The 20,693-nt window shown below is 51.4% G+C and overlaps 1 protein-coding gene across 5 annotated transcripts in view; it reads left to right on the top strand.

Moving 5' to 3' along the window:
• Positions 1–20,693, top strand: part of LOC136582744 (adhesion G-protein coupled receptor G1-like) — a 42,956-nt gene that overhangs the window by 18,036 nt on the left and 4,227 nt on the right. For all 5 annotated transcript variants that reach the window (XR_010787211.1, XR_010787210.1, XM_066583977.1 and 2 more), the window contains exons 3-13: positions 3,354–3,776; positions 9,980–10,058; positions 10,885–10,999; positions 11,086–11,208; positions 11,289–11,405; positions 11,933–11,966; positions 12,056–12,156; positions 15,147–15,268; positions 19,405–19,670; positions 19,752–19,860; positions 19,938–20,206. Coding sequence is in view for 3 of the 5 variants with exons in the window: in XM_066583977.1 (XP_066440074.1) it covers positions 3,354–3,776; positions 9,980–10,058; positions 10,885–10,999; positions 11,086–11,208; positions 11,289–11,405; positions 11,933–11,966; positions 12,056–12,156; positions 15,147–15,268; positions 19,405–19,670; positions 19,752–19,860; positions 19,938–20,206 (1,758 nt within the window). In the remaining 2 variants the exon portion in view is untranslated. The remainder of the gene's footprint in view (positions 1–3,353; positions 3,777–9,979; positions 10,059–10,884; positions 11,000–11,085; positions 11,209–11,288; positions 11,406–11,932; positions 11,967–12,055; positions 12,157–15,146; positions 15,269–19,404; positions 19,671–19,751; positions 19,861–19,937; positions 20,207–20,693) is intronic.

Raw genomic sequence — 20,693 nt, 5'->3', positions numbered from 1 at the left:
GGCGGCTGAGACAAAGTGAGAGAGCGCTGAGCCGACTGCGAGACACTCGCTGCCCCGAGACATCTCGCTCTGACTGTGCAAAGTAAAGTGTACAAACCGAAGTGGTCTGTAATACAACACATGCCGAAAGTCTTCACACCCCCTCACTGTTGTACATGGCGTTACATTGTGGTCTGGTGTTTCCCCATCGTTCTGCTCTCAGGGCCCCATAATGACAAAGTGACAACAGAAGCCGGGAAAGGTTTCTACATATTTTGAAAATGATAACCTCCCATTCAGCGGTGCCAGAAGTATTCACGCCCTGGACACTTGGGTGAAGCTCCTTTGGCAGCAATTCCAGTCTTCTTGGTGATGCCACAAGGTTTGCACCCCTGGATTTGTGTATTTCCTGCTCTGTCCGGTTGGATGGGGGCCGTCTGTGGACAGCCATTGTCAGGTCTCTCCAGAGATGTCCCATTGGGTTCAGGGCTCTGGCCAGGCCACTCAAGGACATTCACAGAGTTGTCCCCACTCCTGGGTGGTCTTGGCTGGGGTCTTAGGGTCATTGTCTTGTTGGAAGGTGACCCTTCTGCCCGGTCTGAGGTCCCTTGCGCTCTGGATCAGGTTGTCATTATCTCTGTACTTTACTCCATTCAGCTTTCCCTTCCCCCTGACCGGTCTCCCCTCCCCCAGCATGATGCTCCACCACCAGGCTTCACTGTAGGGATGGTATTGGGCAGGTGATGAGCGGCGCCTGGTTTCCTCCAGACAGAAGTCTTAAAGGTCAAAAATTTCCATCTTGGTGTCATCAGAGCAGGGAATCTTGTTTCCGCAGTCTGAGGGTCCTACAGGGTCTTTTTGGTAACTCCAGGAGGCTTTCATGTGTCTTACCAAGACCCTTCTCCCCCTTAGTCTGGTGGGTCAGTGGCTCTAGGATGAGTCCTGGTGGTTCTTCCATGTAAGTATTATAGGGGCCGCTGAGCTCTCTGTCACCTCTGTTACTGTGGTCCTTCTCCCCCTTAGTTTGGGGTCAGTGGCTCTAGGCTGAGTCCTGGTGGTTCTTCCATGTAAGTATTATGGGGGCCGCTGGGCTCTTGGTTACCTCTGTTACTGTGGTCCTTCTCCTCCTTAGTTTGGGGTCAGCGGCTCTGGGATGAGTCCTGGTGGTTCTTCCATGTAAGTATTATAGGGGCCACTGGGCTCTCTGTCACCTCTGTTACTGAGGTCCTTCTCCCCCTTAGTCTGGTGGGTCAGCGGCTCTAGGATGAGTCCTGGTGGTTCTTCCATGTAAGTATTATAGGGGCCACTGGGCTCTCTGTCACCTCTGTTATTGAGGTCCTTCTCCCCCTTAGTTTGGGGTCAGCGGCTCTGGGATGAGTCCTGGTGGTTCTTCCATGTAAGTATTATGGGGGCCGCTGGGCTCTTGGTCTCCTCTCTTACTGAGGTCCTTCTCCCCCTTAGTCTGGTGGGTCAGCGGCTCTAGGCTGAGTCCTGGTGGTTCTTCCATGTAAGTATTATGGGGGCCGCTGGGCTCTCTGTCACCTCTGTTACTGAGGTCCTTCTCCCCCTTAGTTTGGGGTCAGCGGCTCTGGGATGAGTCCTGGTGGTTCTTCCATGTAAGTATTATGGGGGCCGCTGGGCTCTCTGTCACCTCTGTTACTGAGGTCCTTCTCCCCCTTAGTTTGGGGTCGGCGGCTCTAGGATGAGTCCTGGTGGTTCTTCCATGTAAGTATTATGGGGGCCGCTGGGCTCTCTGTCACCTCTGTTACTGAGGTCCTTCTCCCCCTTAGTTTGGGGTCGGCGTCTCTAGGATGAGTCCTGGTGGTTCTCCTTCTAAAGGATGTGAATACTTATCTCAATGCAAAATGTTAGCTTTTAATTAAAAAAAAAATTACAAAATGTTCTCCGGTTCTGTTGTCACTTTGTCATTATGGGGTCCTGAGTGCAGAATGGGGGGCACAGAAGACCACAGCATAACACCATGTTAAAACAAAAAGGTGAGGGTCCTGAAGACTTTCTGGTCACTACAGGACAGTGACCTCTCCTCTCCCTGCAATAGAGGTTAGAGGACAGATTAGGTGCTGCATATAGTTATAGATTTTATTATGGGATATCACCTCATTCCCGGTCATACCCCCCCCCCCCCTCCCCCTGGAAGTTCTCGGATGGATGAAACTTTCTCTGTGATTGTAACGTTAATATAAGTGATTACAATAACAGCAAAAGCATCATTTATTGTGGAGCACCGACCCCTTATAGGGAGGCTCTAGTACCCTGTTGTACCACCTGTAGCTTGGATATAAGATGTGATACGGGCGGGCATGAAGGCTCTAGTACCCTGTTGTGCCGTCTTTAGCTTGGATATAAGATGTGATACGGGCGGGCATGGAGGCTCTCGTACCCTGTTGTACCACCTCTAGCTTGGATATAAGATGTGATACGGGCGGGCATGGAGGCTCTAGTACCCTGTTGTACCACCTCTAGCTTGGATAGAAGATGTGATACAGGCGGGCATGGAGGCTCTAGTACCCTGTTGTACCGCCTCTAGCTTGGATACAAGATGTGATACAGGCGGACATAGAGGCTCCAGTACCCTGTTGTACTGCCTCTAGCTTGGATACAAGATGTGATACGGGCAGGTATGGAGGCTCTAGTACCCTGTTGTACCGCCTCTAGCTTGGATATAAGATGTGATACGGGCGAGTATGGAGGCTCTAGTACAAACCCCAAACTTTTATTATGCAAATGTGCACCCTGGAGTGTTAAGGGGTTAATGTTGATGGAGTATAGATGGTGGTAGATTCTGACAGTAAGGCATGCTGGGCAATTATTTAACTTAGTAAATTTATGGAGGGAGGAGTTACTGCTGGAGGGGGATTTAGGATCCTCCTTATGCTGAAATCATCTGCCTGGTGCATTATGGGGAATTTGAGGGGTTAAATAGGTTTTCGGATTTTATGTAAGTGAAGATTAATCAATATAAGTGAAAACTTCAACATGTTTCCTATAAACTTTGGGTTTCAATTCCTCACCATTTGCTAGATCTCTGCTTGCTGTCAGTGAATGAGAGCACTCTTGGTTACATTCAGAGGCCGTAGCCCTGTACATAGCTAGTCCTGCTCTCAGCTGAGGGTTCGTTACAATGCTCTGTGATATAAACACCCTGGACTCCAGCCTGATGCATGCTGCTGTGTTGAGCTCGCAGAGCATTGTCTAGACTTCAGTGGAGATGTAAATAAGTGTTCTCACTCGCTGACAGCAAGCAGAGATCTAGAAAAGTAAGGAATTGGAGCGTCAAGTCTATTAGAAAGCTGTAGACCTTTTCATCCTTCAGAGACGCCATGACACATGACTTTTACGTTAATGTCTCGCAGGATTGGCGCGGGGCACGCAAGGGCTGTCGCTCTGTGGATGGAGGACTCAGACCGGAGGTGCAAACATCCTGCGATATAGGGGCAGCTCTGGAGAAGATACGGTGACCGTGGTGGACACAGCGGAGGCTCTGGTGGTGCTTTCTCCACTTCTGCCCTCTGGTAATATCACTCTGCAGGAGCTCGCCGGGCGCTATGTATTCTGCGTGCACTGGGTTCTTGCCCTGCGCATCTTTAACTTTACGTATGGAGTGACCAAATCGTGGATCGTGCCGGCCGGCACACAGACCAGGGGTCACCTGTCCCAGGAAGCACCCCCATCATACACCTGCAACACCAACTACATGCTCATCAATGTCACCATCAATGGCCAAGCAGAGAGGACCTCCTGCAACTACAGCTTCCCCCTCCAGTACACGGACACAGGTGAGACTACACTGATGGGGACGATGGGAGTAGTAGTGAGCACTCTGTACAGACAGACTTTTTTTTTTTTCCTTTCTCTATTCTTTTTCTCTTCTCTTTCATGCTCTCTTTCTCTCCACTTCTGTTTTTCTACCTCTTCTCTCTCTTGTTCTTTTTCTTTCTCTCTTCTCTTTGCATCCTCTTTCGCTCTCTTTTTCTCTCCTCTTTCTCTCCGGCTCTCTTCCTTTTTCTTTTCTCTCTCCAGCTCTCCTCTTTCTCTTTTCTCTCTTGCTCTTCTCCTCTTTCTCTCCCTTGCTCTCTTCTTTCTCTCTCTTTTGCTCTCCTCTTTCTTCTATATCTCGTTCTTCTCTTTCTTCTATCTCTTGCTCTCCTCTTTCTCTCTCTCTCCCTCTGTCTCTCCCTCTGTCTTGCTCTTCTCTTTCTCTTTTCTCTCTTGCTCTCCTCTTTCTCTTTTCTCTCTCGCTCTTCTCTTTCTCTTTTCTCTCTTGCTCTCCTCTTTCTCTTTTCTCTCTTGCTCTCCTCTTTCTCTTTTCTCTCCTGCTCTCCTCTTTCTCTTTTCTCTCCTGCTCTCCTCTTTCTCTTTTCTCTCCTGCTCTCCTCTTTCTCTTCTCTCTCCTGCTCTCCTCTTTCTCTTCTCTCTCCTGCTCTCCTCTTTCTCTTCTCTCTCCTGCTCTCCTCTTTCTCTTCTCTCTTGCTCTCCTCTTTCTCTGTCTCTCTTGCTCTCCTCTTTCTCTTCTCTCTCTTGCTCTCCTCTTTTTCTGTCTCTCTTGCTCTCCTCTTTCTCTGTCTCTCTTGCTCTCCTCTTTCTCTGTCTCTCTTGCTCTCCTCTTTCTCTGTTTCTCTTGCTCTCCTCTTTCTCTGTTTCTCTTGCTCTCCTCTTTCTCTGTTTCTCTTGCTCTCCTCTTTCTCTGTTTCTCTTGCTCTCCTCTTTCTCTGTTTCTCTTGCTCTCCTCTTTCTCTTTTCTCTCCTGCTCTCCTCTTTCTCTTTTCTCTCCTGCTCTCCTCTTTCTCTTCTCTCTCCTGCTCTTCTCTTTCTCTTCTCTCTCCTGCTCTCCTCTTTCTCTTCTCTCTCCTGCTCTCCTCTTTCTCTGTTTCTCTTGCTCTCCTCTTTCTCTGTCTCTCTTGCTCTCCTCTTTCTCTGTCTCTCTCGCTCTCCTCCGTCTCTGTCTCTCTCGCTCTCCTCCGTCTCTGTCTCTCTCGCTCTCCTCCGTCTCTGTCTCTCTCGCTCTCCTCCGTCTCTGTCTCTCTCGCTTTCCTCTTTCTCTATCTCTCTCGCTCTCCTCTTTCTCTGTCTCTCTTGCTCTCCTCTTTCTCTGTCTCTCTCGCTCTCCTCTTTCTCTGTCTCTCTCGCTCTCCTCTTTCTCTGTCTCTCTTGCTCTTCTCTTTCTCTGTCTCTCTTGCTCTCCTCTTTCTCTGTCTCTCTTGCTCTCCTCTTTCTCTGTCTCTCTTGCTCTCCTCTTTCTCTGTCTCTCTTGCTCTCCTCTTTCTCTGTCTCTCTTGCTCTCCTCTTTCTCTGTCTCCCTCGCTCTCCTCTTTCTCTGTCTCTCTCGCTCTCCTCTTTCTCTGTCTCTCTCGCTCTCCTCTTTCTCTGTCTCTCTCGCTCTCCTCTTTCTCTGTCTCTCTCGCTCTCCTCTTTCTCTGTCTCTCTTGCTCTCCTCTTTCTCTGTCTCCCTCGCTCTCCTCTTTCTCTGTCTCTCTCGCTCTCCTCTTTCTCTGTCTCTCTCGCTCTCCTCTTTCTCTGTCTCTCTCGCTCTCCTCTTTCTCTGTCTCTCTCGCTCTCCTCTTTCTCTGTCTCTCTCGCTCTCCTCTTTCTCTGTCTCTCTTGCTCTTCTCTTTCTCTGTCTCTCTTGCTCTCCTCTTTCTCTGTTTCTCTTGCTCTCCTCTTTCTCTGTTTCTCTTGCTCTCCTCTTTCTCTGTTTCTCTTGCTCTCCTCTTTCTCTGTTTCTCTTGCTCTCCTCTTTCTCTGTTTCTCTTGCTCTCCTCTTTCTCTTTTCTCTCCTGCTCTCCTCTTTCTCTTTTCTCTCCTGCTCTCCTCTTTCTCTTCTCTCTCCTGCTCTTCTCTTTCTCTTCTCTCTCCTGCTCTCCTCTTTCTCTTCTCTCTCCTGCTATCCTCTTTCTCTGTTTCTCTTGCTCTCCTCTTTCTCTGTCTCTCTTGCTCTCCTCTTTCTCTGTCTCTCTCGCTCTCCTCTTTCTCTGTCTCTCTCGCTCTCCTCTTTCTCTGTCTCTCTTGCTCTCCTCTTTCTCTGTCTCTCTTGCTCTCCTCTTTCTCTGTCTCCCTCGCTCTCCTCTTTCTCTGTCTCCCTCGCTCTCCTCTTTCTCTGTCTCTCTCGCTCTCCTCTTTCTCTGTCTCTCTCGCTCTCCTCTTTCTCTGTCTCTCTCGCTCTCCTCTTTCTCTGTCTCTCTCGCTCTCCTCTTTCTCTGTCTCTCTCGCTTTCCTCTTTCTCTTTCTCTCTTGCTCTTCTCTTTCTCTGTCTCTCTCGCTCTCCTCTTTCTCTGTCTCTCTCGCTCTCCTCTTTCTCTGTCTCTCTCGCTCTCCTCTTTCTCTGTCTCTCTCGCTTTCCTCTTTCTCTTTCTCTCTTGCTCTTCTCTTTCTCTGTCTCTCTTGCTCTCCCTTCTTTCTTCTTTCTCTACTGCTTATGATGTGCTGTCTCTCTCTTGCTCTCCCTTCTTTCTCTGTCTCTCTTGCTCTCCCTTCTTTCTTCTTTCTGTCTCGCTCTCCCTTCTTTCTCTGTCTCTCTCGCTCTCCCTTCTTTCTTCTTTCTCTCTCATTCTCTACTGCTTATGATGTGCTGTCTCTCTCTAGCTCTCCCTTCTCTCTCTACTGCTTATGATGTGCTGTCTCTCTCTTGCTATCCCTTCTTTCTCTGTCTCTCTCGCTCTCCCTTCTTTCTTCTTTCTCTCTCGCTCTCCCTTCTTTCTTCTTTCTCTCTCATTCTCTACTGCTTATGATGTGCTGTCTCTCTCTTGCTCTCCCTTCTTTCTCTGTCTCTCTTGCTCTCCCTTCTTTCTCTGTCTCTCTCGCTCTCCCTTCTTTCTTCTTTCTCTCTCATTCTCTACTGCTTATGATGTGCTGTCTCTCTGCATTGTACTGGAGACCTTCGTTATTTTCCATTTCCTTTTTCTATGATGTCACATCTGCTGGTGGCAATTACATAATTCTCTGTACTCTGCAGTTTAGTCTCTAGTTTGGGTCCTGCGGCTGGTGGGTGCAGTGCCTCCTTCCTAAATTCTTCTCATCTTCTGCCCCCACGGATGTTCAGACTTCTTCTGCATTTAGGGCAGTGGATGCTACACACTCGCTGCTCTCCGTCCATCAGTTAGTTGCTCCCCTGCCTGTTGCTGCACCATCAACCTCCAGTGCCTGTGATTGTCCTCCTAATTTCTGTGCGGCCCTGGCCATGCGCTACATTGGTGCATTTGAGGCCCCCCTCTCCTGTGCCAGTTCTTACTGTTAATGATTTGACATTAGTGACCTTATAGTGTGTAAGACCCCCCAGTGCTGTCCCTATTGCAACCCCCTCCCTCGCTGATGTCACTATGAGACACCTGCCCCACCACTATCATTATAAGACCCCTTCCTTCATTACTGCCTCTATAAGACCCTCCTCTTCCACCTTCATCTCTATAAGACCCCGTTCCTCCACCGCAGTCCTATAAGACCCCCTTCTCTTCTGTGAGGCGTCTGCCGCTGCTCAGCACGTCTTTGGAATTGATGGTATTTCAGTTATCTGCAATCTGTGCCAAATGCCAGGCCGCCACATCCTGCCCTCCCCGCACCAGGGCATTGTGTGGGAAACTGCGGGGGAGGGCACAGGAGCTTACACTCCAAGCTGCAGTGTCTGAGCCTCCCACATCACACCCTTAAGCCTCATGCACATGGGGAAAATTGAATTGCGGATCCGTCGTTTGTCACCTGCGCGGGCGATCTGCTGCTCAGTTTGCCCATACATGTGCGTGGCGAGTCCTCTGCTCCATGCAGACACGCAGATTTTATTTGCGGACACAATGTGCCTGGATTCTGGGCAGACGGCTTCCATTGAAGTCAATGGAAGCTGTCCGTCCCCATGTCCCTTCCGCAATAAGTATTGTGGAAGTGTCGCAGGAACCGCGTCATCGCCCAGCGAGCTATGGCGCGGGGAAATCTGTACTGTGCATGTGCAGCGGCCAGCACATCCGCAATACAGAAGAAATGACAGGTAAGCAGGGTCACGGGCGGATTCTGTGCGTGCCGTGTGCATGAGCCCCAGCTGTACATCCACGATGGCCGTTCACCCAGCAGCACAGAGTATTTCAGGAGAGAAGTGTGAGAATTGGGCTTTACTCTACATTGTTACATCTGTGAAACTGGGGAATTGCAGAGCTGTGTGGTCGGATGTTATAATGGTGCGGGAGGAAGTCTGCGGGCAGCGAGATCCCTATCCGTATCCTGCTCTGCTCTGTGCAACATGTCCAAGCTGCGACTAGGAGCAAAGCAAATAATAATAATAATAATCTTCATCTGTATAGCGCCAACATATTCCGCAGCGCTTACATAGACAGGGGATACAGAAAGACAAAAGTACAAACATTACAGAACCACGGTTACAATCGTAATCAGTTGGTGGAAACAATAGGGGTGCGGGTCCGGCTCCAACGAGCTTACATACTACAGGTAATGGGGGGATACAGAAGGTAAAGGGGCTGGAGATGTGCACGGTATGGCGGGGTGGAGATGTGCACAGTATTGCGTGATGGAGAGTGAGGGATGCTATACACAGACAACAGTCAGACATTTAGCTATGCGATGGCAGGATCAATATGACTGCAGGAGCGGTTTATGATGGCTAGCAGGGATTGCAGTCAGTAGGTCAGGGAGCATGTTATCAGGCGGAGTACAGAGGAGTTTGTTTAGGGAATGCGGTATGCCTCCCTGAAGAGGTGCGTTTTTAGAGCACGCCTGAAGTTCTGCGAGTCCTGGATTGCCCGGGTATCCTTTGGTAGTGCGTTCCAGAGGACCGGTGCTGCTCTGGAGAAGTCTTGGAGGCGGGAATGAGAAGTTCGAATTAGAGGGGTGTGCAGTCTAGTTTCGTGAGCAGAGCGGAGAGCCCAGGCTGGGTGATGGATTGAGATGAGGGAGGCGATATAGGGGGGCACTGCGCTGTGGATGAGGGATACAATATAGGGGGGCGCGGCGCTGTGGAGGGCTTTGTGGATTAAGGTAATAAGTTTAAATTGAATTCTGTATTTAACGGGCAGCCAGCGCAGTGACCGGCACAGGGCAGAGGCGTCCGAGGAGCGGCTGGACAGGAAGATGAGCCTGGCTGCCGCATTCAGGATGGATTGGAGAGGGCAGAGTCTGGTGCAGGGGAGGCCGATCAGCAGTGGGTTGTAATAATCGAGCCGGGAGTAGATGAGGGCAACAATAAGCGTTTTCAGCGTGTCTATGGTGAGAAAGGAGCGGATTCTTGAGATGTTCTTGAGGTGCAGCTGACAGGTTCTGAAGGGGGAACTTGTACAGGCAGGGGAGGGGCAAAGCAAATGAAGGGGAGGGACTTGGTGCAGGCAGGGGTAGACAAAGAAAATGAAGGGGAGGGACTTGGTGCAGGCAGGGGAGGGCAAAGCAAATGAAGGGGAGGGACTTGGTGCAGGCAGGGGAGGGCAAAGCAAATGAAGGGGAGGGACTTGGTGCAGGCAGGGGAGGGCAAAGCAAATGAAGGGGAGGGACTTGATGCAGGCAGGAGAGGGCAAAGAAAATAAAGGGGAGGGACTTGGTGCAGGCAGGGGAGGGCAAAGCAAATGAAGGGGAGGGACTTGGTGCAGGCAGGGGAGGGAAAAGCAAATGAAGGGGAGGGACTTGGTGCAGGCAGGGGAGGGAAAAGCAAATGAAGGGGAGGGACTTGATGCAGGCAGGGGAGGGCAAAGCAAATGAAGGGGGGGTACTTGGTGCAGGCAGGGGAGGTGCAAAGAAATGAAGGGGATTTACTAAGTGCAGGTAGGGGAAGGGCGGATTTCATGAAAGGGGGGGACTTAGTGCAGGTAGGGCAGGGGTTGAACAAATGCAGAGAAGGGTCCCAGGGAAGAACTAGCAAGATGTTTTCTTTGTCGTAACCATGAGGAGTAATAAAAAGAATGAGTGACATGTTTCCCCTTCCCCTTATTACAGCAGATGATGGGGGTCATACTCCTTGGGTAAGTACTGATCCTTGTGCTTGCTTGCCTTGCAGATTCAGAGAATGTGGAGCACGAGATCTCGCAAGTCGCTGACTACCTGGACAAGGAGCATTTCAGTGGAAATGGACGAGTGTAAGTCACTTCCTGAGATCTGTGGTGCCGATCCTCACTTCGCGGCCTCTTCGGTCTCGCCCCCCCACATGGCGGCCTCTTCGGTCTCGCCTCCCCACATGGCGGCCTCTTCGGTCTCGCCCCCCACACGGCGGCCTCTTCGGTCTCGCCCCCCACACGGCGGCCTCTTCGGTCTCGTCCCCCACACGGCGGCCTCTTCGGTCTCGCCCCCCACACGGCGGCCTCTTCGGTCTCGCCCCCCCACATGGCGGCCTCTTCGGTCTCGCCCCCCCACACGGCGGCCTCTTCGGTCTCGCCCCCCACACGGCGGCCTCTTCGGTCTCGCCCCCCACACGGCGGCCTCTTCGGTCTCGCCCCCCACACGGCGGCCTCTTCGGTCTCGCCCCCCACACGGCGGCCTCTTCGGTCTCGCCCCCCCACACGGCGGCCTCTTCGGTCTCGCCCCCCACACGGCGGCCTCTTCGGGGTCTTGTCCCCCACATTACGGCCTCTTCGGTCTCGCCCCACACGGCGGCCTCTTCGGTCTCGCCCCCCACACGGCGGCCTCTTCGGTCTTGCCCCCCACACGGCGGCCTCTTCGGTCTCGCCCCCCAAATGGCGGCCTCTTCGGTCTTGCCCCCCACACGGCGGCCTCTTCGGTCTTGCCCCCCACACGGCGGCCTCTTCGGTCTTGCCCCCCACACGGCGGCCTCTTCGGTCTCGCCCCCCACACGGCGGCCTCTTCGGTCTCGCCCCCCACACGGCGGCCTCTTCGGTCTCGCCCCCCACACGGCGGCCTCTTCGGGGTCTTGTCCCCCACATTACAGCCTCTTCGGTCTCTTTTCAGGCTCCGCTCCTGGCTAGATACCGTGTTGTCCAAAGTGGAATTCAGTGAGGACAGACAGTATTTTGGGAAGGGTTCTCTGCGGGCCGCTGTATACAAGCTGCATTCTGCTGAGGTGGTGAGTGGAAGCGAGGTCTGCTGTGCACTTGGAACTGGCCACTGGGGGCGCCGTATAGTAATGTGCTCTCTTCTCGCCCCCTACAGCTGAGTTCTCTTCCTGATCGTCTGGGCATTTCCTTATCATTTCCAAACCAGCTGCTGGAGACGGTGGACCGCGGCGCCCGGCTGCATGTTGTCCGACTCGCTGACTCTGGAACGCTCTTCCCGGTGAGATATCATGCTCATAGTTATCACCCAGAGCGCCCTCCAGTGGGGAGACTCATGTATTGTCCTACCTCTGCACACAGGACGCTGCAAACAGCACGGTCGTCGGCAGTCAAGTGGTCGGCGTCACCCTGGAGGGAAGACTGGTGGCTAATCTTTCTGAAGACATCGTCATCACCTTCCACCATCAGCCCTTACAGGTAACTGATACGACCGGCTTAAGGTTGATGAAGACCCTGGAGCCCACCGGACCCCCTATCACAGCCACATATAAGAGCACCACCCCACCACATCCATGCTGAACATCCCCTCCCTCCCTGTAACCCCCGTCCCGATCCCTCCCGTATACATCTGGTTGTCAGCAGTGGCAGCGGCTCCGTGGTCGGCGTCGCACCTGTACAATGTGGTTTAACTGCACATGGAGCCCAACGGTCACAAGGCTGCAGATGTCACCGTTCTCGGCTCATCTGCCCCCCCCCTTCCCCGTGTGACGGGATAATATGATGGAAGGATAGACATGATAGCGCCCCAGAGATGTGGACATGGGGGGATACTGCTAAGAAACCTTTACCTGCTGGCACACTCATCCTCCCCAGGATCTCAGGGGTTAAACTCCTGTCCATAAAGGGAAGTGTATAGCATGTGTGGCCCCCCATTACTGCCCCCTATGAGCCCATTCCCCATCGCTGCAGTTATCCCTAACATCTCCCCGTCTCTTGTACCGCAGGTGAACTCCTCTCCGGTCTGCGTCTTCTGGGACGGTGAGTATCCGACGGGAAGGGGGGGTGTGCCTTGTGGCCGCATGTAGAAGGTAATGGGTAACGACGGGCGGTCCTGTCCATCCCCACAGAGTTATCGGAAAGCTGGAGGACGGACGGATGTCGCACGGAGCGCAGCGAGGAGCGCACGGACTGCAGATGCAACCACCTCACGTACTTCGCCCTGCTGATGGTGAGACATGATGAAGGATCAGTAAGGGTTCAGTAAAAGTCCAGAAATCTGCTACATCACCCCAGTACTGACCCCCGGTAATCTGCTACATCACCCCAATACTGACCCCCGGTAATCTGCTACATCACCCCAATACTGACCCCGGTAATCTGCTGCATCACCCCAATACTGACCCCCGGTAATCTGCTACATCACCCCAATACTGACCCCGGTAATCTGCTACATCACCCCAATACTGACCCCCGGTAATCTGCTACATCACCCCAATACTGACCCCCAGTAATCTGCTACATCACCCCAGTACTGACCCCCGGTAATCTGCTACATCACCCCAATACTGACCCCCGGTAATCTGCTACATCACCCCAGTACTGACCCCCGGTAATCTGCTACATCACCCCAGTACTGACCCCTGGTAATCTGCTACATCACCCCAATACTGACCCCCGGTAATCTGCTACATCACCCCAGTACTGACCCCCGGTAATCTGCTACATCACCGCAATACTGACCCCCGGTAATCTGCTACATCACCCCACTATTGACCCCCGGTAATCTGCTACATCACCCCAGTACTGACCCCCGGTAATCTGCTACATCACCGCAATACTGACCCCCGGTAATCTGCTACATCACCCCAGTATTGACCCCCGGTAATCTGCTACATCACCCCAGTATTGACCCCCGGTAATCTGCTACATTACCCCAGTACTGACCCCCGGTAATCTGCTACATCACCCCAGTACTGACCCCCGGTAATCTGCTACATCACCCCAGTACTGACCCCCGGTAATCTGCTACATCACCCCAATACCGACCCCCGGTAATCTGCTACATCACCCCAATACTGACCCCCGGTAATCTGCTACATCACCCCAGTACTGACCCCCGGTAATCTGCTACATCACCCCAGTACTGATCCCCGGTAATCTGCTACATCACCCCAATACTGGCCCCCGGTAATCTGCTACATCACCCCAGTACTGACACCCGGTAATCTGCTACATCACCCCAGTACTGACCCCGGTAATCTGCTACATCACCCCAGTACTGACCCCCGGTAATCTGCTACGTCACCCCAATACTGACCCCCGGTAATCTGCTACATCACCCCAGTATTGACCCCCGGTAATCTGCTACATCACCCCAATACTGACCCCCGGTAATCTGCTACATCACCCCAATACTGACCCCCGGTAATCTGCTACATCACCCCAATACTGACCCCCGGTAATCTGCTACATCACCCCAATACTGACCCCCGGTAATCTGCTACATCACCCCAGTACTGACCCCCGGTAATCTGCTACATCACCCCAATACTGACCCCCGGTAATCTGCTACATCACCCCAGTACTGACACCCGGTAATCTGCTACATCACCCCAGTACTGACCCCCGGTAATCCTCTACATCACTCCAATACTGACCCCCGGTAATCCGCTACATCACCCCAATACTGACCCCCGGTAATCTGCTACATCATTCCAATACTGACCCCCGGTAATCTGCTACATCACCCCAATACCAACCCCCGGTAATCTGCTACAACACCCCAGTACTGACCCCCGGTAATCTGCTACATCACCCCAATACTGACGCCCGGTAATCTGCTACAACACCCCAGTACTGACCCCCGGTAATCTGCTACATCACCCCAATACTGACCCCCGGTAATCTGCTACAACACCCCAGTACTGACCCCCGGTAATCTGCTACATCACCCCAATACTGACCCCGGTAATCTGCTACATCACCCCAGTACTGACGCCCGGTAATCTGCTACATCACCCCAATACTGACCCCCGGTAATCTGCTACATCACCCCAGTACTGACCCCCGGTAATCTGCTACATCACCCCAATACCGACCCCCGGTAATCTGCTACATCACCCCAGTACTGACCCCCGGTAATCTTCTACATCACCCCAGTACTGACCCCCGGTAATCTGCTACATCACCCCAGTACTGACCCCCGGTAATCTGCTACATCACCCCAGTACTGACCCCCGGTAATCTGCTACATCACCCCAATACTGACCCCCGGTAATCTGCTACATCACCCCAATACTGACCCCCGGTAATCTGCTACATCACCCCAGTACTGACCCCCGGTAATCTGCTACATCACCCCAGTATTGACCCCCGGTAATCTGCTACATCACCCCAGTACTGACCCCCGGTAATCTGCTACATCACCCCAGTACTGACCCCTGGTAATCTGCTACCTCACCCAAGTATTGACCCCCGGTAATCTGCTACATCACCCCAATACTGACCCCCAGTAATCTGCTACCTCACCCCAGTATTGACCCCCGGTAATCTGCTACATCACCCCAATACTGACCCCCAGTAATCTGCTACCTCACCCCAGTATTGACCCCCGGTAATCTGCTACATCACCCTAATACTGACCCCCGGTAATCTGCTACATCACCCCAGTACTGACCCCCGGTAATCTGCTACACCACCCCAGTACTGACCCCTGGTAATCTGCTACCTCACCCAAGTATTGACCCCCGGTAATCTGCTACATCACCCCAATACTGACCCCCAGTAATCTGCTACCTCACCCCAGTATTGACCCCCGGTAATCTGCTACATCACCCCAATACTGACCCCCAGTAATCTGCTACCTCACCCCAGTATTGACCCCCGGTAATCTGCTACATCACCCTAATACTGACCCCCAGTAATCTGCTACCTCACCCCAGTATTGACCCCCGGTAATCTGCTACATCACCCCAGTACTGACCCCCGGTAATCTGCTACATCACCCCAGTACTGACCCCCGGTAATCCTCTACATCACCCCTGTACTTACCCTTAATAATCCGCTACATCACCCCAATATTGACCCCCAATAATCCGCTACATCACCCCAATATTGACCCCCAATAATCTGCTACATCACCCCAAATCTTACCCCCAGTTATTTGTCCATCACCCCATCCTGGCCCCCGGTAACCTCTCCTGCTCTCCTGTTGTCCAGCGTATGTCCAGTGAGGTCATCCCGGAGGTCCATCTTGTGACGCTGTCCGTCCTGACATTTGCTGGATGCAGCATTTCTGCGGTCTCGTGCTTCTTCACAATCATCTGGATCTGCTGCTCCAGGTATTGTGTGTGTGTGTGTCTGTGTGCATGCTGACTTGTTGGGGCACCCTTACACCCCAACATTCGGAGGTGTGACATGTATGTGTGCAGTGTGTTCGGAGGTGTTACATGTATGTGTGCAGTGTGTTCGGAGGTGTTACATGTATGTGTGCAGCGTGTTCGGAGGTGTTACATGTATGTGTGCAGTGTGTTCGGAGGTGTTACATGTATGTGTGCAGTGTGTTCGGAGGTGTTACATGTATGTGTGCAGTGTGTTCGGAGGTGTTACATGTATGTGTGCAGTGTGTTCGGAGGTGTTACATGTGTGTGTGCAGTGTGTTCGGAGGTGTTACATGTATGTGTGCAGTGTGTTCGGAGGTGTTACATGTATGTGTGCAGTGTGTTCGGAGGTGTTACATGTGTGTGTGCAGTGTGTTCGGAGGTGTGACATGTATGTGTGCAGTGTGTTCGGAGGTGTTACATGTATGTGTGCAGTGTGTTCGGAGGTGTTACATGTATGTGTGCAGTGTGTTCGGAGGTGTAACATGTATGTGTGCAGTGTGTTCGGAGGTGTTACATGTATGTGTGCAGTGTGTTTGGAGGTGTGACATGTATGTGTGCAGTGTGTTTGGAGGTGTGACATGTATGTGTGCAGTGTGTTCGGAGGTGTTACATGTATGTGTGCAGTGTGTTCGGAGGTGTTACATGTATGTGTGCAGTGTGTTCGGAGGTGTTACATGTATGTGTGCAGTGTGTTAGGAGGTGTTACATGTATGTGTGCAGTGTGTTCGGAGGTGTTACATGTATGTGTGCAGTGTGTTCGGAGGTGTTACATGTATGTGTGCAGTGTGTTCGGAGGTGTTACATGTATGTGTGCAGTGTGTTCGGAGGTGTAACATGTATGTGTGCAGTGTGTTTGGAGGTGTTACATGTATGTGTGCAGTGTGTTCGGAGGTGTTACATGTATGTGTGCAGTGTGTTCGGAGGTGTTACATGTATGTGTGCAGTGTGTTCGGAGGTGTTACATGTATGTGTGCAGTGTGTTCGGAGGTGTTACATGTATGTGTGCAGTGTGTTTGGAGGTGTGACATGTATGTGTGCAGTGTGTTTGGAGGTGTTACATGTATGTGTGCAGTGTGTTCGGAGGTGTTACATGTATGTGTGCAGTGTGTTCGGAGGTGTTACATGTATGTGTGCAGTGTGTTCGGAGGTGTTACATGTATGTGTGCAGTGTGTTCGGAGGTGTTACATGTATGTGTGCAGTGTGTTCGGAGGTGTTACATGTATGTGTGCAGTGTGTTAGGAGGTGTTACATGTATGTGTGCAGTGTGTTCGGAGGTGTTACATGTATGTGTGCAGTGTGTTCGGAGGTGTGACATGTATGTGTGCAGTGTGTTCGGAGGTGTTACATGTATGTGTGCAGTGTGTTCGGAGGTGTTACATGTATGTGTGCAGTGTGTTAGGAGGTGTTACATGTATGTGTGCAGTGTGTTCGGAGGTGTTACATGTATGTGTGCAGTGTGTTCGGAGGTGTGACATGTATGTGTGCAGTGTGTTCGGAGGTGTTACATGTATGTGTGCAGTGTGTTCGGAGGTGTTACATGTATGTGTGCAGTGTGTTCGGAGGTGTTACATGTATGTGTGCAGTGTGTTCGGAGGTGTTACATGTATGTGTGCAGTGTGTTAGGAGGTGTTACATGTATGTGTGCAGTGTGTTCGGAGGTGTTACATGTATGTGTGCAGTGTGTTCGGAGGTGTTACATGTATGTGTGCAGTGTGTTCGGAGGTGTTACATGTATGTGTGCAGTGTGTTCGGAGGTGTAACATGTATGTGTGCAGTGTGTTTGGAGGTGTTACATGTATGTGTGCAGTGTGTTCGGAGGTGTTACATGTATGTGTGCAGTGTGTTCGGAGGTGTTACATGTATGTGTGCAGTGTGTTCGGAGGTGTTACATGTATGTGTGCAGTGTGTTCGGAGGTGTTACATGTATGTGTGCAGTGTGTTTGGAGGTGTGACATGTATGTGTGCAGTGTGTTTGGAGGTGTTACATGTATGTGTGCAGTGTGTTCGGAGGTGTTACATGTATGTGTGCAGTGTGTTCGGAGGTGTTACATGTATGTGTGCAGTGTGTTCGGAGGTGTTACATGTATGTGTGCAGTGTGTTCGGAGGTGTTACATGTATGTGTGCAGTGTGTTCGGAGGTGTTACATGTATGTGTGCAGTGTGTTAGGAGGTGTTACATGTATGTGTGCAGTGTGTTCGGAGGTGTTACATGTATGTGTGCAGTGTGTTCGGAGGTGTGACATGTATGTGTGCAGTGTGTTCGGAGGTGTTACATGTATGTGTGCAGTGTGTTCGGAGGTGTTACATGTATGTGTGCAGTGTGTTAGGAGGTGTTACATGTATGTGTGCAGTGTGTTCGGAGGTGTTACATGTATGTGTGCAGTGTGTTCGGAGGTGTGACATGTATGTGTGCAGTGTGTTCGGAGGTGTTACATGTATGTGTGCAGTGTGTTCGGAGGTGTTACATGTATGTGTGCAGTGTGTTCGGAGGTGTTACATGTATGTGTGCAGTGTGTTCGGAGGTGTTACATGTATGTGTGCAGTGTGTTCGGAGGTGTTACATGTATGTGTGCAGTGTGTTCGGAGGTGTTACATGTATGTGTGCAGTGTGTTCGGAGGTGTTACATGTATGTGTACACTACATAGTTGTTGCTCTCAGTAATCTAGTAAATAACCTCTGATGGCGAATAACATTATTGTATCATTTCTACAACATTATTCTGTTCCTCTTACTGAGAGTAATAACAGTTTTTACATGTTACACGTATGTTTCTTTTTAGGTGGTACATGAATGTTTTCATTATAATGTTTTACATGTATGTGCGCAGTGCAAACTCTTGGGAGGTGTTACGTGAATGTGTATGATGCAGTGTGTTCTAGCATGTTACATGTATATATGAAGTGCAGTGATACATGTTCTGACGTGTTATATGTATGCGTACAGTGCAAGGTGTTCTGAGGTGTTACAGGGATGTGTACAATGCAATGTCCATCTAGTTCAGCCTATTCCTCCCCATGTTACATGTATGTGTACGATGCAATGTCCATCTATTCCACCCCATGTTACATGTATGTGTACAGTGCATTGTGTACTGAGGTGTTACATGAATATGAATGTACGATGCAGTGTGTTGTTTGTAACATGTTGGAACACACTACAGTGTACACATTTTATATAACACCTCAGAACATCTTGCACTGTACACATACATGTACCATGTCAGAACATGTATGACTGCACCGTACACATCCATATTACATGTTAGAACGCAGCAGTGTATACATTCATGTATGTGTATAATGCAGTGATGCATGTTGTGACATGTTGCATGGATGTTCTTAATGCAGTGTGTGAAGATGTTACATGAATACGTTCAATGCAGTGATGCATGTTCTGACATGTTACTTGTATCTGTGCAGTGCCGTGTGTTCATGGATGTGTATGGTGAAGTGAGGCGTGTTCTGACATGTTACATGGATGTGTGCAGTGATGCATGGTCTGACATGTTACATGGATGTGTGCAGTGATGCATATTCTGACATGTTACATGGATGTGTGCAGTGATGCATGGTCTGACATGTTACTTGTATCAGTGCAGTGCCGTGTGTTCATGGATGTGTATGGTGAAGTGAGGCGTGTTCTGACATGTTACATGGATGTGTGCAGTGATGCATGGTCTGACATGTTACATGGATGTGTGCAGTGATGCATATTCTGACATGTTACTTGTATCTGTGCAGTGCCGTGTGTTCATGGATGTGTATGGTGAAGTGAGGCGTGTTCTGACATGTTACATGGATGTGTGCAGTGATGCATGGTCTGACATGTTACATGGATGTGTGCAGTGATGCATGGTCTGACATGTTACATGGATGTGTGCAGTGATGCATGGTCTGACATGTTACATGGATGTGTGCAGTGATGCATGGTCTGACATGTTACATGGATGTGTGCGGTGATGCATGTTCTGACATGTTACTTGTATCAGTGCAGTGCCGCGTGTTCATGGATGTGTATGGTGAAGTGAGGCGTGTTCTGACATGTTACATGGATGTGTACATTGCAGCATTGTGATATTCTATTTCCTGACAGCAAGATGCAGTCGAACCCCACGTTGCAGATCCATGTGAACCTGTTGGGGGCGGTGCTTCTCCTGGACGTCACCTTCATAGTGAGCGCCGTGGTCGGTGCCCTGGAGGAGCGCAGTCTCTGTACCAGCAGCGCCGCCGCACTGCACTTCGCTTTGCTCTGCACTTTTTCTTGGATGGCCATTGAAGGCTTGAATCTTTACCGGCTGGTAGTCAAAGTCTTCCCGGCATCTTCATTCACCACGGTGAAGCTGGCCCTGGTGGGCTGGGGTGAGTCCTGGTCATGTGACCTTTGCATCTGTCGTACGGCCTCACCCTCGGCTTAGGAGCTGACATTCGTCTTCTCCGCAGGGCTCCCCATCATTATCGTGGCTGCCGTGGTGTTGATGTACCAGGAGAGTTATGGCGTTTATAGGGTCTCTGTGGAGCGGCCATCTGTCCACAACTCCACCGCCTCCATGTAAGTTCTCCCAACCCCCGATCATGGCGGTCAGCTCCTGGGTTTCCGCCTGCTGTATCTCTGTGTCTCTCTCGTAGATGTTGGCTGACGGACCCCATCGTCCACCTGGTGCTGACTGTGACCTTCTGCGCTGCCATCCTGCTGTTTAACCTCTGTATGATGGTGGCCATGACCCGCCGCGTCCTGCGACTCTCTGCGCACACGCGGGCAGAGAAGGTCCGCCATTGTGTGACACTGCTGGGGCTCAGCTGCATGTTGGGGCTGCCGTGGTGTCTGGCCTTCTTCTCCTTCGGAGCCCTTTTCCTGCCTGTCCAGTATCTCTTCAGCATCCTGAACTCCCTGCAAGGTAAGCCCCCCCCCCCCCGTCCACGCCATTATCGGGGGTCACCTACCCCTTGGGGTCCTGAGGTGAAACCCCTCACTTCCCGGCAGAGGAGGGGCAGCAGTTCCTGTGAAGTCACAAGGCGGTATCTGTGCCGCCATCTGATATGCTTAGCCTAGATCTGGCTGGGACACGTCGGGGGTCTTATGGGGGTCTTACGGCTACAAATGTGGAGCAAAGTCAACAGCACTTGTGTATAGAGCCGTATACCAAAATACCACATAGCGCAGGTGAACAGCCGCGGGTATACAGTGCAGTGTGTACTGGGGGCCGCGGAGGGGCAGGCCGGCACCGCACGCTGAGGAAAGGTAGCGAAAACAACATCTGTCTTTGTTGCCCTGAGCAACCAATCACAGCACAGCTTTCATTTCTTACACTGCTGAGGTAAAGTGAAAGCTGCGCTGTGATTGGTTGACTGAGGTAACATGAAAGCTGCGCTGTGATTGGTTGT

Source organism: Eleutherodactylus coqui, chromosome 11 (genome assembly GCF_035609145.1).
Source record: "Eleutherodactylus coqui strain aEleCoq1 chromosome 11, aEleCoq1.hap1, whole genome shotgun sequence".
NCBI classification, from domain to species: domain Eukaryota; kingdom Metazoa; phylum Chordata; class Amphibia; order Anura; family Eleutherodactylidae; genus Eleutherodactylus; species Eleutherodactylus coqui.
This window is presented reverse-complemented; position numbering and strand designations above follow the sequence as displayed.